This window comes from Canis aureus, chromosome 20 (assembly GCF_053574225.1).
Source record: "Canis aureus isolate CA01 chromosome 20, VMU_Caureus_v.1.0, whole genome shotgun sequence".
NCBI classification, from domain to species: Eukaryota; Metazoa; Chordata; class Mammalia; order Carnivora; family Canidae; genus Canis; species Canis aureus.
Window position 1 is genome coordinate 35,099,039 of NC_135630.1, and position 16,800 is coordinate 35,115,838.

General features: G+C 42.3%; 1 protein-coding gene and 1 pseudogene across 2 annotated transcripts; both read left to right on the forward strand.

The window, feature by feature from the left end:
* The first annotated feature begins 38 nt into the window (after positions 1-38).
* Positions 39-12,931, forward strand: NIFK (nucleolar protein interacting with the FHA domain of MKI67). Its single transcript, XM_077861339.1, has 7 exons — positions 39-221; positions 716-853; positions 6,121-6,229; positions 8,254-8,465; positions 9,620-9,682; positions 10,509-10,586; positions 12,160-12,931. Exons 1-7 carry the CDS (start codon positions 117-119, stop codon positions 12,346-12,348), a joined length of 894 nt encoding a protein of 297 aa, XP_077717465.1. The 5' UTR covers positions 39-116; the 3' UTR covers positions 12,349-12,931.
* Positions 12,932-13,068: 137 nt separating this feature from the next.
* On the forward strand, positions 13,069-15,998 carry LOC144291871 (large ribosomal subunit protein eL24 pseudogene; annotated as a pseudogene). Its single transcript, XR_013359434.1, has 2 exons — positions 13,069-14,779; positions 15,547-15,998. The product of XR_013359434.1 is annotated as a large ribosomal subunit protein eL24 pseudogene (transcript).
* Positions 15,999-16,800: the final 802 nt, after the last annotated feature.

The window sequence follows — 16,800 nt, forward strand, 5'->3', positions numbered from 1 at the left end:
CCCCGCCCCCGCGCCTGCCGCGCACGTCCGCCGCCTCCGCTTCCGCCTCGGAGGCGCCGAGGGCCGCGGGTTCCGGCGGCGCCGCGTGGAGCGCTCGGGCCGGGTGTCCGGTCGCCATGGCGGCGCTTGCGGGCCCTGCCAAGCCGTTCCTGTCGCTGAACCCGCAGGAGGAGGCCAAGTTTCGGAAGGAGGTGACGCAGGCCTGCCGGCGAGCGGCCCAGGTGAGCAGCCCCCGAGCTGGGAGGCCGCCGTGCCCCGGGAGCCGACCGCCGGCCGGGGGGTTCCGGAGCGGAGGCGGCCCGGCCCGGCTGCGGGGTTGAGACCTCCGGAGGCGGGGTTGGCCGAGTTCCCCGGACTGACGGGGCCGTGGCGGCAAGTCGCACCTGCCTTGTCCTTGAGCATAAAGTACGCGCCTAGGAAAGTCCGGAGCGGCGGCCCTGGACGGTAGGGCCCGGGGGGCGGTGCGGGGGGCGGCGGCGGCGGCGGCGGCGGCCGGGGGGGGACTCCGGGGGGGCCTCGCGGCGGCGGGGGCGGCGGGGGCGGCGGCCCGGCCCGCACAGAGCCCGCCCGCGGGACGCCGACGCCGACGCCGACATCGGACTCCTGTGCACGCGGAGGTGCGGGCAGGATTTTGCACTGAGAAGTAGGGGTTTTGCACATCGTGTCGCAAGGTGACTTTTAAAAAGTTGCGTTTGTCTGGTCTGTGTGTCCCCAGCAAAAGGAGAAAGAAAAACTGACCCCCGGCGTGATCTACGTGGGCCACTTACCTCCAGCACTTTATGAAACCCAGATCCGGGCCTATTTCTCCCAGTTTGGCACTGTTACAAGATTCAGGCTGTCCAGAAGTAAAAGGGTAAGATCGAATTAGATTGTCTTATTTCTTACGAGTATGTAAGTGTTTACCATTTACGGAGGGTGGTCCTATATCATCGTTGAGCACAGCTTATTTCAGAAAGGGAGGTAGGGGGCAGCCCGGGGGCGCAGCGGTTTGGCGCCTGCCTTTGGCCCGGGGCGCGATCCTGGAGACCCGGGATCGAATCCCACATCAGGCTCCCGGTGCATGGAGCCTGCTTCTCCCTCTGCCTGTGTCTCTGCCTCTCTCTCTCTCTCTCTGTGACTATCATAAATAAATAAAAATTAAAAAAAAAAAATAAAAAATAAAATAAAATATGCTTGTAGGGGATCCCTGGGTGGCGCAGCAGTTTGGCACCTGCCTTTAGCCCAGGGCACGATCCTGGAGACCTGGGATCGAATCCCACGTTGGGCTCCCGGTGCATGGAGCCTGCTTCTCCCTCTGCCTGTGTCTCTGCCTCTCTCTCTCTCTCTCTCATGAATGAATAAATAAGACCTTTAAAAAAAAGGGGGAGTGGGACACGTAAGATTTATTTTTTTTTTTCACGTAAGATTTAGAACCTGAAAATGAAAAGAGCAAAATCCATATTACTGTGAATGTTTCTTTTCCTTTTAAAATTGCACCAAATTCTCAAATTAAATTGATAATCCTAATAAATGAATCATCCTTATTCTGTGGCTACTAAGCCGGGTGCACACAAGCTTCAGTTTGAAGGGCAGGTATGAACATCTTGTAGTATAGTGAGTTCTTAAGAATAAGGACATCGAAGCCAGACCACCTAGGTTTGAGCCCTGGCTGTACAGATCACTAATTGTGTGGTCCTGGACAAATTATGTAATTTTCCCATGTTTCAGTTTTCTATTCTGTAAAATATGAATAAAATACCATCCACCTCCTAGGTGAAAGGAATAAACAAAGGTAACAAATGCAGATTTCTTAGAACAAAACCTTAAACAGTAAACCTTTGCTAAATGTTATTGTTACACTGAACCTAACTCCTACTAAAGAAAAAGCTTGTAGGTTTGTTACTGAAGTAGAGGAGTGGCCACTTTATTCTCTTCCTTGCTCGCATCCTGTTTTGTAATCATAGACCTCTCACTCTTGGAAGCTTTTTTTTCTTTATATTGTTTTTCCAAATTTTATCAAAGTTAATTTTGTTTTAATTTATTCATAGAGATACACAGAGAGAGAGAGGCAGAGACACAGGCAGAGGGAGAAGCAGGCTCCATGCAGGGAGCCCAATGAGGGACTCGATCCCGGGTCTCCAGGATCATGCCCCAGGCTGCAGGCAGCACTACACCGCTGCGCCCCTGGGGCTGCCCCTCAAAGTTAAATTTTGTATTTGATTTGGTATCTGAAGGGTAGGGTACACATCCATCATCTGTTAGTTGTCATAAAATCACAGATAATATGTTGTGATTTTAAGGGGCAGGTGGCTCAGTCAGTTAGGCGTCTGCCTTCAGCTAGGGTCATGATCCCAGAGTCCTGAGATTGGCCAGAGTCAGGCTCCCTGCTTAACAGGGAGCCTGCTTCTCCCTCTCTCTCTCTCTCTCTCTCTCTCTCTCTCTCCCTCCCCCTCACCCTCTGCTTGTGCTCTCACCCTCTCTCAAATAAATAATTAAAATCTTAAAAAATAATGATAATGAGTAACTTAAATTTAAAATGCCCTAGTATCTCTTATCCAAGCAAAATAAGATTTTGTCTGTGTTCCTCCCCCTTGTTTTTCCATTTGCCTATTTATAATGATTGCATAACATGTGGGTGAGGTATTTTAAACAAGTACGCTGGAGTATTTAATGGCTATTTGGTAATCCACCATTTTTATAAAATGTCAACTTGATTTCATACTTGTTTCGTAAGTAGGATTGAAGTCACTTTTGTACCCTTCCCCAATCCTCTTTTTCCCCATGTCCAGAGAATTCATGAATCCAGTGATTTTTGTTACTGTTTTTTTTTTTTTTACTTCACATTCATGAAGGAATATATATTGTATATTTAAGTCTATATTTTATCATTCTTTAACTCGATTTTTTTTTTTTTTTTTTTTTTTTTAATTTATGATAGTCACACAGAGAGAGAGAGAGAGAGGCAGAGACACAGGCAGAGGGAGAAGCAGGCTCCATGCACCGGGAGCCCGATGTGGGATTCGATCCCGGGTGTCCAGGATCGCGCCCTGGGCCAAAGGCAGGCGCCAAACCACTGCGCCACCCAGGGATCCCTCGATTTTTTCATTAACAATATTCTGGACTGTGTTTGCATAATTCGAGTACATTTGTTATCGCTGTGTTCTTTTGCTTGAATATATATATATATATATTTTTTTTAAGATTTTATTTTTTCATGAGAGACACAGACAGGGAATAGCAGGCTCCATGCAGGGAGCCTGATGTGGGACTCGATCATGGGACTCCAGGATCATGCCCTGGGCCAAAGGCAAGGGCTAAACTGCTGAGCCACCCAGGGATCTCTTTTGCTTGAATATATTAAAGTATCCCCCTTTTTATTGAATGTTAGGGTTTTGGTTTTGGTTTTTTGTTTGTTTGTTTTTTTTACAATTTTTCTGTTGCAGGTGAAACTGCTAGGAATATTCTTTATGCTGGTATAGGCATATTTTTCTAAAACAGTATTTTTCAGATTTTGGACCCATTATAAGAAATAAGTTTTATAGTACAAGCCTACACAGACATACATGTGTGTAAACATAATTGAAATAAATCATATAAGGCAGTACTTTTCAGGTTTTTTTCTTCTTCTTCTGTCTTACTAAATTGATTTTGATGCTTCTTAAGATTTTATTTATTTATTCATGAGATACAGAGAGAGAGGCAGAGACATAGAGGGAGAAGCAGACTCCATGCAGTGAGCCCAACGTGGGACTCGATTCCAGGACTCCAGGAATCACACCTAAGGCAGGCACTAAACTGCTGAGCCACCCAGGCATCCCAGTTTTGTTGCTTTCTAAAAGGTTGCGTTTTGGGTTTGAAAACTGCTTTAGGAAGATTCTCAGAGCCACTGAGTATAGAATCGTTGTGGTTTTTGTACCTACCTTATTCTGTGACATTTAGTATCACATTATGTGTGTGTTGGCCATTAGAACGCGATCTTCTGTGAATTGCCTGTTTGTTTGTTTTGCCCTTTCTTCTTGTCTTTCCTGAGAACTTTTTTCTCCATTTTCTGGGACATTATTTTGTAATGAGAGATTCCTGGGTGGCTCAGTGATTGGGCATTTGCCTTCGGCTTGGGATGTGATCCCGGAGTTCGGAGAAGTTCCGCATCGGGCTCCCTGTATGTCTTTCATGAATGAATAAACGAAATCTTTAAAAATTTTTAATTAAAAATAAATTTTAAAAATATTTTGTAAATGTTTTCCTAGTTTGCAATATAGTTATTGTTTTCCCCAGTTTAATGTTTTGAAAATATTTAGGGCAGATAGAATAGTGTGATGAACATCCTATTGCCTGGATTCACCTGTTAACATCTAGTTTCATCTCTGTTTGTCCTCAAGAATATATTTTTTTGTTTTGCTGAGGCTTCTGTTTTTTGTTTTTTGTTTTTTAAGGTTTTATTTATTTATTCATGAGAGAGAGAGAGAGGCCAGAGACACAGGCAGAGTGAGAAGCAGGCTCCATGCAGCAAGCCCAACCTAGGACTCGATCCCAGGTTTCCAGGATCACACCCTGGACCAAAGGCGGCGCTAAACTACTGAGCCACCAAGGCTGCCCTTGCTGAGGCTTTTGAAGAAAGTGATAGTCGTAATACTTTAACACTTCATTGTAAATTTAAGAATAAGACATTTTTCTCCATAACCACAGTATATAATAGTGTATAATGTACTTCTCCCATCTGCATACATCCCCAGTAGTCCCAAAATGTCTTTAGCTATTTTTTTTCCCTACCCATTCTGGAATCCAGTTAAGGTTCATGTATTGTATTTGGTTCTAGCTCTCCAGCATATCTAGAACAATCCTCTTGCCCTTTTTTGCTTGTTCTTTCTTTTCTTGATACTGGCTTTTTTGAAGATTTCAAAAAAAAGTCAGTTGTCTTATAGGAAGTTTGCTTCTTAAAGAGATGCACTAAAATTTGCCATTTCCAGCATTGTTGCATGATAAAGTTGCCACCTTCCTGACTCACCCCAATTTTGACTGTTTGCTCAATACTTCAACGTTCTGGGATTACTAGGTAAAATACTTAAAAGTGTTTGGCTCTTCATTTTTATTTATTATTTATCGTAATCTCTAAATCCAACATGGGGCTCAAGCTTACAACCCTAAGATCAAGAGTCCTATGCGCTATCAACTGAGCCAGCCAGGAGCCCCTGGCTTTTTTGGGTTTTGTTTTGTTTTCTTTGTTTTAGTCACTTGATACGTATTTTCACATCTCTTTTCAGAAGGTTTATATCATGTGATACAGTAATTGGATTTCACAGCCTGTCTCTTCAACTCCACCATTTTCCCCTCCCTATTAAAGATGGAATTTTAAAGGATTTGGGGACATAAAAATTTTTGCCAAAATCCTCTTTTTGCAGATAGCTAAACAATGTGCTAGTTCATGGCACCACTAGTGCTAGAAATGTGCCTCCTGGTCATTGAGTGCTTTCCTATTTCCATAATTGCATCACCAGTTTTGATCCATATCCAAAGATATGTTTAATGCAAAATTGTGCAGTACTGCTTTTGTTACTAATAATTGGAACTGTAAAGGAGGAGAGTTGTTCTACTACCAGTTCTTATGTATAAAGTGAGACTAGGACTACCTGCATTCTTTGCAAAGCATTGCACTATCTGCTGGGCATTGTTAATACATGAATAAGGTGGCTTTCAATGAAATTGGTAATGTATAAAGGACTGTGGGCTCTACCAGATTTCCTTGTGTAGTAAATTCCAGCTGCAGTAGTAATGTATTAATCATGTAATCAAAATTCCAGGGATACTTCAGCAGCATGTTCAGACATTTTGGATCCTTTTGTTTTTCTTTCTTTTTTTTTTTAATGTATTTTATTTTCAAATATATTTTATTTTTACGTAATCTCTACACCCGGTGTGGGGCTCAGACTCACAACCCTGAGATCAAGAGTTGTATGCTTTTCTGATTCAGCCAGCCATGGATGCCAGATCTTACCTATTCCTGTTACAGTCCCTGCACTGTGCATTGAAGTTAGAATTAAAGGTGGACTGTTAATAGACAATAGGGCTAAATTAATGGCATTTTAGAACTTTGATGATCTGTTAAAATTTAATCAACTGTTTGTGGTGGGTTTTCCATTGCAGACTGGAAATAGTAAAGGCTATGCCTTTGTGGAGTTCGCATCTGAAGATGTTGCCAAGATAGTTGCTGACACAATGAACAACTACCTTTTTGGTGAAAGGCTTTTACAGTGTAAGTGCTCTTCTCTTACCATGGGACTAAGTGGACGCCTGCTGCTGGTTCATGGCTGTGCTGTGAATGACAGATTGCTTACCTGCTTGGCTGTCCCACTTCATCTCTGGGATGATTCTCCTAAGTATTTAAGTGCAAAGATACGAGTGCATTTTCTAGACAGATTCTAGTTAGAATTTTAAAATCTTCTAGAGTAAGAGCTGTTTTTATTCTAAGATGGAATTGGGACAAGGTACTACATTGGAAGAGCAGCCAACTCATCACTAATGGGATATGGAAGGCTTCCTTAAAGAAGCAACATTTAAGTTGAAATCTGAAGATGAGATAGGAATGAGCCGGGGGAAGGGAATTACCATCCCTGGCTTGGTGAGATAGGATATGCATAGCGGGAGGTAACTAACAGTACTTATTTGGTTGTGAAGGAATGTGAGGAGAATAGCAAGAGGTCAGGTTATTAAAGGCCTTAAAAATCTGGAAGTTTAGAATATATCCTGGGGGTAGTGGGAAGCCATTAATAGGTTCTAGATAAGATAACATTATAAAGATGGGGCACCTGGGTGGCTCAGTCAGTTAAGCATCTGCCTTTAGCTCAGGTCATGATCCCAGGGTCCTGAGATCAAGCCCCACATCTGGCTCCCCGCTCAGTGGGGAGTCTGCTTCTGTCTATACTCCTCACCTCCGTCCATGTTCCCATGCGTGCATGCACACTCATCTCTCTCTCAAATAAGTAAAATCTTTTTTTTAAAAAAAAAGGATAACATTAAAAGCAAGAAATCACATTTGAGAATCCATCTAAATGATATTGGCTGCAGCTCTTCCACAGGCGAAGCCATAAGGAGTAGAGAAACAACACCAAATTAGTCTATCCTGCAGAAAGTGGAGCTGCTCACTTTGCATTCCCAAAGCATCCCTATCTGCAATTGGGTGCCTCTGGAGGCAGTTAAGTTTGCCTTCTCTGTGCCATTTGTGGAGTGTTTGACCATACCACGTGCCCAAGCCACACACGTCAGTTCATGTAGCTGACGAGCTGCCCAAGTATCATCTCTCTCTCGGTTCCTGTTGCTGTGACAGAGAATCCCAGTAGCCTCATTGAGGTCATGGGTTCATTTCACACATAGAAAGCATGGCTCTTCCCAAGAGGAAATGGACTAAATAGGTGACCTAAAATGTGTCAAGGGTCCACATGGGTAGGATCGGTGCTGTGCTGTTTCTGACTTTGAAAAACCACAGAAAAGATCCTGAACTCTGATAGGAGGTTAGCCACATTGTCTTTTTCTTTTTTCTTTTTTTTTTTTTTTTTTTTTTTTTTAACAGAAGTGACATATTTTTGAGGTGAGCCCAGGAAAATACTGATAGGGAGTAGAGAAGTGAGACAGAAGCATTGAGGGTGGATTAGCAAGCACATTACTTCTTAGGCAGCTGGGCTCCATCCTGCCAGGTAACACGGGAGACAGAATTATTCCGAATTGACAGGTAAGGGAAATAGGGAATTTACCTACCAACTCCCCATCCGTCATTGTTTGAGGGTTGATGCCAAGGGTTTTGGCCTGCCTTGCATATGGGCCCAGTTCCTAGTAGTTGGTTTAAGCTTCCATAGCTTAAAAGTGCCGCTAAGAAGAGAGCTGGAGATAAGCAGTAAGCTGGCTTAGTTCTAGAGAGGTATGCAGAGGAGATTAGCTGGGAAGTAATTCCTTCTGCTACAGCAGGTCACACAGCCTGAGATCCTGGTAGCTTCAGGAATCCCAGAGACTTGCCGCCACCAAGACATTTCTTTTATAGGACTCATCTTGTTCGCTAACCTGTTTCTAGCTCCTAGAACAGTTCTTGGCATTTAATAAATAGATACTTAATGATAATTGTTGGCTGTAAGCCTTTCTTTTAGATTCCCATTTTGTTGTTTCAGTCTTTTCCCTGTAAATGGGAGACATGTCCTCTTGATTATGATATGAGGGGAATGACAGTGGTGAAAACCTTAAAATCTTCCTTCCAGTTGGTTGAAAATTTTTTCTTTCTTTGAACTATAGGTCATTTTATACCGCCTGAAAAAGTACATGAAGAACTTTTTAGAGAGTGGTATATTCCATTTAAAAAGCCATCATATCCAGCAGTGAAACGGTATAATCAAAATCGGACACTTCTTCAAAAGCTACAGATGGAAGAACGTTTTAAAAAGAAGGAAAAATTACTCAGGAAGAAATTAGCTAAAAAGGGAATTGATTATGATTTTCCTTCACTGGTAAATATTCCTTCACGAAATGTTTTTGTATTTTTTTCTTGGGGGTGGGTTTTGTGCCTCATTAGTTGTAACATATTTATGGTTTTATGCATAAATTGTCTAGCCCGGTGTTTATCCCATGCTAGGCTTTGCCTTAATTTTGAAACATTGCATTATGGGTTCTTTTTTTTCCCTAAAGATCTTCTTTGAGAGAGCACAAGTTGGGAGGGCAGGAGGGAGATGGAGAAGCAAACTCCCTGCCCAGTGGGGAGTCTGCTCTCTTCCTCTCCTCCCCTCTCCCTACTCAAGCTCTTCCAAATGAATAAATAAAAATTTGTTAGAACAAGATCCTGTTAACTCCATTATGCAGAAAAGGAAACCATTGAAAGGGGTTAGCTCATTTGCAAAATTCTCATGATTTGAAATATATAACAAGACGACTTGCATGAAAATGAGTTAGCACAGAGTTTTATCCAGTTCTTAGTTCCTTGCTTGTTGAATAAGGAGACCTTGTGGAGTCTTTCCTCCTCGTCATTAGTGGAGGAGAGCTGTGTGGTTTTTACTGCAAAGCAAGAGTATAGGTCATTAAGGTGTGGCCAATATAGGTGAAGACCTTTTTCTTCCTTGACTAAGTCTTGAGATTGATTTTGAGTCTTCTATAGGCCCTCTCAGCTTATTTCCAAAAAACTACTTAGTTGGTGGGAGATGGCATCTATTTCTGAGTTTATTAGATCTTTTAACCTTATCTAGCAACTGGAAATTTAGCTACCCTCCCTGGGCCCAGTTCCTAGTAGTTGGTTTTTTGCTCAAATCTGTACGTGTGAAAAGAGCATGTGTCACTGTTCCAGGGACCCATGGGAACCACGTGGGAACTGGGACAATGAAGCTGGAAAACAGGCATGCCAGAAATGCCTCTATGCTTGCCCATTTGCTGCTTTGTGTGGAAGCAGCCCTGCTTCATTATCTAATTCTGAATTTGGGCCCCATTCAGCCTTCATAGCCTGAGCCCATTCCTTAGTTAGGCCCCTCTTACAGTTTTGCCCTTAAGGTTGTGGTTTTGCTTTTTAAGTTAAAATGCTGTGTTATTTGGAGAAGATTTACTGATAACGTGTAAGGATCTAATGGTAATTTAAAAATATAAATATGTGAGACTACCAGTTCATTTCTTTGTTTAGATTTTACATAAAAAGGAAAAAAATGCTTCAGACACTGGTCTTGAGAAGCCTACAGATAGCCAGGTAAAATTTTAATTATCATACTACATGCCAGATTTATTTTTGTATGTTTTTTTATTAGAGTTCAATTTGCCAACATACAGTGTATCACCCAGTGCTCATCCTGTCAGGTGCCCCCCTCAGTGCCCATCACCCAGTCACCCCATCCCCCTGCCCACCTCCCCTTCCACTATTCCTTGTTCATTTCCCAGAGTTAGGAGTCTCTCATGTTTTGTCATTCTGTGATTTTTCCCACTCATTTTCTTTCCTTTCCCCTTTAATCCCTTTCACTACTTTTTATATTCCCCATATGAATGAAACCGTATAATGTTTGTCCTTCTCCGATTGACTTACTTCACTCAGCATAATACCCTCCAGTTCCATCCACATTGAAGCAAACGATGGGTATTCGTTTCTAATGACTAATATTCCATTGTATATATAGACCATTCTTTATCCATTCATCTTTCTGATGGACACCGAGGCTCCTTCCACACTTTGGCTATTGTGGATGTTGTTGCTATAAACATTGGGATACAGGTGTAGGGGTTTTTTTTGTTTGTTTGTTTGTTTGTTTTAAGGTTTTGTTTATTCATGAGAGAGACAGAGGGGGGCAGAGACACAGGCAGAGAAAGAAACAGGCTCCATGGAAGGAGCCCGACATGGGACCCAATCCTGGGACTCCAGGATCACATCCTGGACCAAAGACAGACGCCTAACTGCTGAGCCACCCAGGCATCCCCTACATGCCAGATATTAGGGAAAGATAAATGGGAAAATAGATTCAAGATTTATTTATTGCTGATAAATAGGCAGATTGATGAAGTTTCTCTCTTAAAATTTATTGAAGGTCTTACCGAAAAAGAAGAAGAAGAAGAAGAAGAGTTCACGTACTACTACCACTCCTGAGAAGACCGTGGATAGCCAGGTAAAACAGTCTATAGTATGCTGGGAAATGAGGTATTACGGAAATGATTTGAAAGAGGAAAAGCTGGGGCACCTGGCTGGCTCAGTTGGTAGAATGTGGGACTCTTAATCTCAGAGTCATAAGTTCAGGCCCCATGTTGGGTATACAGATTCCTTTTTTTTTTTTTTTTAGATTTTATTTATTTATTCATGAGACACAGAGAGAGGCAGAGACACAGGCAGAAGGAGAAGCAGGCTTCATGCAGGAAGCCCGATGCAGGACTTGATCCCGACCCAAGCCAAAGGCAGATGCTCAACTGCAGAGCCACCCAGGCGTCCCTAGAGATTACTTTTAAAATAAATTAGTAAATAATTCTTCTAAGATTTTATTTGCTTAAAAGAGGGAGACACAGGGCAGCCCCGGTGGTGCAGCGGTTTAGCGCCGCCTGCAGCCCAGGGCATGATCCTGGAGACCCTGGATCGAGTCCCACATCAGGCTCTCTGTATGATGCCTGCTTCTCCCCCTGCCTGTGTCTCGGCGCCTCTCTCTCTCTCTCTCTCTGTCTCTGTCTCTGTCTCTCTGTGAATAAATGAATGAATAAATAATCTTTAAAAAAAAAAAAAAGTTCATTTAAAAAAAAGAAACGGGATCCCTGGGTGGCTCAGGGGTTTGGCGCCTGCCTTTGGCCCAGGGCACGATCCTGGAGTCCCGGGATCGAGTCCCGCATCGGACTCCCGGCATGGAGCCTGCTTCTCCCTCTGCCTGTGTGTCTCTGCCTCTCTCTCTCTCTCTCTCTCTCTCTCTCTCTGTGTCTATTATAAATAAATAAATCTTTAAAAAATAAAAAAAATAAAATAAAAAGTAAAAAATAAATGAGGTGCTGAGTGAGCCACAGTATGTTGTGGATTTGATTGTCACTCCTAACCTGAGACCCACATCTGCGGTCTTGTGCTAACTTTTCAACCCTAGATACTTAGGATGCACCTCTTTAAAAAAAAAAAAAAGAAAGAAAAAAGAATAAAAGAGGGAGACACAGATATGAGAGACAGAGAGTGAACACAAACATTGGACAGCACGCACCCCACCCCACCCCCGCCGCCACCAAGCGGGGAGCCCCAAGTGGGGCTCCATCACAGAGCCCCAGGGTCATAACCTGAGCTAAAGGCAGGGACTTAACTAAGTGAGCCACCCAGGTACCCGTATTAAAAAAAAAAAAAAAAGGAAAAGCAAGTTTGTGCCGCTTTCACTTTATTAAAATATCAGGTTTAACCTTGTGTTTGTTTTGGTAAGTCCTTACTGATGACTTAGCAAATATAGTGAGGTTAGCAAAAGTTATTGTGAATTTACTGCATTGTAACTAATTTTAGCAAAGTAACTATGTCAGTAGGGGGAAATGAGGCCGCTGTCTTTATAAATGTAAGACAGTTTTTAACCTAATACCCTATAATGGGGCATGTTATATTCTAGTTCATTGTAAACTTCCATACTAACTTCCTAAAGTATAGGGCAGGTGATAAGGGGGGTGGGAAGGTTAAACTCATTCCTAATACCTTCCTATGTTTCTGTATTCTCACTTGTTACTCGTTGAATCCAGGGCTCCACACCAGTTTGTACACCAGCATTTTTGGAGAAACGAAAATCTGAAGCAGCTAAAATAAATGTTGATGATGAAGATAATGAAATAGTTTTTAAACAGCCCGTACCTGGTGTAAAAGAAGAAACACAAGAGACTCAAACACCTACACGTTCAAGGAAAAAAAGACAAAGAAAAAGCAATCAGTGATTCTAAATGTATATTTCTTCTGGAAGATGTGATTTTATTGTGAGGGCTGATTCTTTGTATTTAACTAGCAGTGGAATGCAACCATTGACAAGATTCTTGGAGGAAAAACTGTCAGTTCAAGTCCGTACGGAAAGCGGTCTGCTGGCTTACCTGCCGTTGCTGAAATGCACAGATGCATAGTTTACAGTAGCTGGGCTCATGCTGCCTCTTTGTCCTGGTCTCTAGATTTCTTTGCAGATTTCAGCTATCTTTAGTTAACTTGCCTGAATAGAAAAGTCATCATTTTACTGCAGTTTTTGTTGTTACCATCAAATAAAATAAAATCTTGTTTGACCACATGGTTCTCTGTTAGGCGTGCACCTTTAAACCATAAGGGCAGTTCAGTGTTGTATGGTTGGAATTGAAGTTCTAATACCTGGAGAGTGAGAGGGCAGTCCAAGTATATGTATATGATCACTTTTACCACGTTTATTTTTGGTGGGATAGCAAGATTTAATAACGATATTTTTGTGCCTGTATCATAGATACGGAATTGTATTTGAAGAATCCGTGACCAGAAAATAAACTTTTTCTACAATTTGTATGCAGGTGGAAGTCGAGTATCTTTTTGTTTTTTAAGTTTTAAATTCCAGTGTAGTTCACATACAGTGTTATATATAGTTTCAGGTGTACAATATAGTGATTCTGCACTTCTGTACATTACCTGGGTGTTCATCACAGCAAGTGCACTGCTTAATCCTTATCACCTGTTTCTCCCATCCCTCCATCCCCCCCCCTTCCCCTCCAATAATCATTGGTTGATTCCCTATTGTTAAGAGTATTTCTTGGTTTGCCCCCGTTTTTTGTTTTTTTGTTTTTTTTGCTCTTTTGTTTCTTAAATTCCACATATTAGTGAAATTGTGTGATATTTGTCTTTCTCTGACTGACTTTGCTTAGCATAATACTCTAGTTCCATCCGTGTTGCAAATGGCAAAAGATTTTGTTCTTTTTTATGGCTCAGTAATACTCCATTTTAAGGACTTGAGTGTCTTGGAGTATAGGTTTTTGCTTTCTCAAGTATTTTAAATATCCTTAAAATGTGTTTCTGTTCCGCTAATCTAGATTTATTTAAAATGCCCATTGCCACTAAACTTTTTCTTTCGGGTATTTGTTAAATCTTTAATAATTAGGTACTAGGCTAGGCGCTCTGATATAAAATGCAAATGAGAACTTATTTCAAGTATATATGAAGAGCAGATTTTACCTCTGGAATGATACCTGACATAGAATATGTCCAGTATGTATTTGTTGAATGAATAACAACTTCCCCTTTTTGAACCATTTCTCAACATTGTGGATCTGGATGTCCCTCTGGTTTCCCCTTCTGGTAAAGCACCAGGGAAGCATGTCATTGCAGCCTCACATTTATCTCCCCAAAGGGCACTTGCGCTCACACTCACATGTTTATATAGCAAGATGAGTATTTCCCTCTTCCCAGCCAGCTACCCATCCACCTCACTTAGGCATGGTACATTTGTCATCACTTAATGTGTAAATTAAACTTGGAGTTGGGAGGGAGGCTGATTCCGTCTTTAGCGTGTCATGGCCATGGTTATTTGTAAGAAGAGCTGAAATTCTGTGATTTTTATAAAGAGAATCTTCTATGGACTAGATTAGGATCTTTAAGAAAATTCATCAAGGTGGTGTGATTATTTTCAGATTTTCTAGTGAAAATCAGATGAATTGAGTGAAAAGTCTCTGCCAGTAAAATATAAAATTTTGTAATATGGAGCAAATAAGGTAAAAAGAGGGTACAGGGATGCCTAGGTGGCTCATCAGTTGGGCATGCCTCTGGCTCAGAGCGTGATCTTGGTCCTGGGATCGTGTCCCACATCAGGCTCCCTGCTGGGCACCTGCTTCTCTCTCTGCCTGTGTGTGTCTCTCCCCCTCTCTTCGTATGTCTCTCAAGAGTAAAATCTTTAAAAAATAATAAAAAGTACAATTCAAAAGTATAATCTATTAGGACTGTGACTGTAAAAATTGATTTTTTTTAAATGAGAAGATAAACATTTGAGTATATGGAAGCAAAAGTATGTGTTGCTATTGTATATAATCAGCAAAGAGCTAAAGGAAAAAAGGAATTGATCACAGAAGGCTCAACTAGAGTCAGATCATTTCAGGCTGTATATCTGCCATAGATAGAGCGGCAAATGAGCAAACCAGTGTGAAATGAGGTTTTCTGTTGCCAGGAGTATTTGGAATATAGTGCAACCATGTCCAAGGCGACTGGTCACTGTGACTGGAAACTGGAACCCTGCTGATGAATGGCATGAACTGGAAATTCAGATTGACTATGTTGATGGGAATTCCAAATTCTCAGTGTCCTGCCACAAAGGCTCTTGTTCCAGAACTGACTCAGGGAAGCTGTCCCCATGCTGTGACTGTGATGCAGGTGGCTACTATCCTTTAGTCCAGAAGTGTGTGTATATTGTACATAATTTTTTTTTCACTTTAGTAGGCAGAAATAATCCTGCAGCCCAAACCGAACTATGTCATGGGCCATTCTGTGGACCACCTCTGGCCCTGGCTGTTGTGATTTTACGTTTTCAAGGGAAAAAAAATCAAAGTTCAGAGCAAATGAAAATTACATGAAATGCAAAGCTTAGTGTTCCTAAATAAAGGTTTATTGGAACACAGTCACATTTATATGTTGTATATGGCCGGTTTTGTGCTACAGGAGTTCAGCACAATAGAGACCCTATGTGGTCCTCTATTTAGCACTGCCCAGGACTGCACCACGAATTGTAGTGATGCAGTCCCAGATCGAAGTACTTTTGAGTGCTATATGTTTCGGGGGTGCCACAAATTTTTATGTATTTTTATTAGCAGTTCATATCCAAAAGTGGACTTCAGATGTCATACTGAGGATCACAGTGGAGTGCAGATTATGGTGGTTTTTTTTTAAAGATTTATTTATTCATGAGAGACACAGAGAGAGGCAAAGACACAGGCAGAGGGAGAAGCAGGCTCCATGCAGGGAGCCCGATGCGGGACTTGATCCTGAGTCTCCAGGATCATGTCCTGGGCCGAAGGCAGGCACTAAACCGCTGAGCCACCCAGGGATCCCTCAGATTATATTGTTATCAAATTAGCACAGCACTGTGTTTTGCAGTGATGCTCCAGCTGTGCCCTTTTCTCTACATCTTTCCTTCTTCCCAGCTGCCGCAGCCACAAAAGTCAAGCTATGCAGTTTTAGTGAGTACGAGATACACCCCGGATGTGGGAGGCACTGTGCCAGGACCAAGGGGGAGGCTTTCCGAGTTCTTAATGCAAAATATGAGTTGGTATTGCTTTCCAAGAGGAATCACCAGCAGATAAACTAGGCTGCCCTCTACAGAAGAAAACACAAAAAAGGACAGTCTGAAGAAATTCAAAAGAAAAGAACCGCTGTGCAAATTCCAGAGGACCATCACAGGAGGAATCTGAAATCTGAAGTTAGGAAGGCTCAAGGAGAAGCAGCCATCAGGACTGCCAAGGAAGCAAAAAGAAGCTAAGCAGGCATCTAAAAAGACGGCGGTGGTGCTGCGGAGGCTCCTACGAAGGCAGCACCTCAACAGAAGATTGTGAAGCCTGTGAAGGTCTCTGCTCCCTGAGTTGGTGGAAAACACTGAGTTGACACATCAGATTTTTAAATAAACTATTTTAAAGAATATAGTGTGTGTTGACATTAGCAGATTAAGCATTCATTATAACATCCTCAGCTCACAGGACAGCAACAGCCGAAAGTGTCAGAATATTTTGGATGGAGTATCTCAGGATGTAATTTCTTGTCCAAAAAAATAAGAATGAGATAATAACTAAAGTTCCCAAGTGACTTATTTGTTACCCAAGCAAGGAAAGCCCTTTACCAATGATGAGGTAATTAAATTCTGTTTGCAGCAGCTGAGGAAATGTGTCCAGATAAAATAGACTTTTTATTTTTAGAGTGTGTGAGCAAGATGTGGGGGTAGCAGAGGTAGAGGGCGAGAGATGATCTTAAGCAGGATCCACACTCAGCATGAAACTCGACAGGCTCAATCTCACAACCCTGAGATCATGGCCTGAGCCAAAATCTAGAGTCAGATACTCAAACGACTGAGCCACCCAGGCACCCTAAAATAAGCTTTTTATTTTTTTAAGATTTTATTTATTCATGAGACACTCAGAAGCAGGGACACAGGCAGAGGAGAAGCAGGCTCCTTGCAGGGAGCCTGATGCAGGACTCGATCCCCAGACCAGGATCACGCCCTGAGCCAAAGGCAGATGCTCAACTGCTGAGCCACTCAGGCGTCCCCAAAATAAGCTTTTTAAAACTATTGGCCTTTTGGGGCACCTGGCTGGCTTAGTCCATGGCACACGCGACTCTTGATCTTGGCGTTGTAAGTCCGAGCCCCACGTTGAACATAGAGTTTACTTAAATACATACATATTATT

Coding starts and splice junctions, on each gene's coding strand:
- NIFK (XM_077861339.1), top strand. CDS start 117: ATGGCGGCGCTTGCGGGCCCTGCCAAGCCGTTCCTGTCGCTGAACCCG. Junction 222..715: donor CCTGCCGGCGAGCGGCCCAG/GTGAGCAGCCCC, acceptor GTGTGTCCCCAG/CAAAAGGAGAAAGAAAAACT. Junction 854..6,120: donor GGCTGTCCAGAAGTAAAAGG/GTAAGATCGAAT, acceptor TTTCCATTGCAG/ACTGGAAATAGTAAAGGCTA.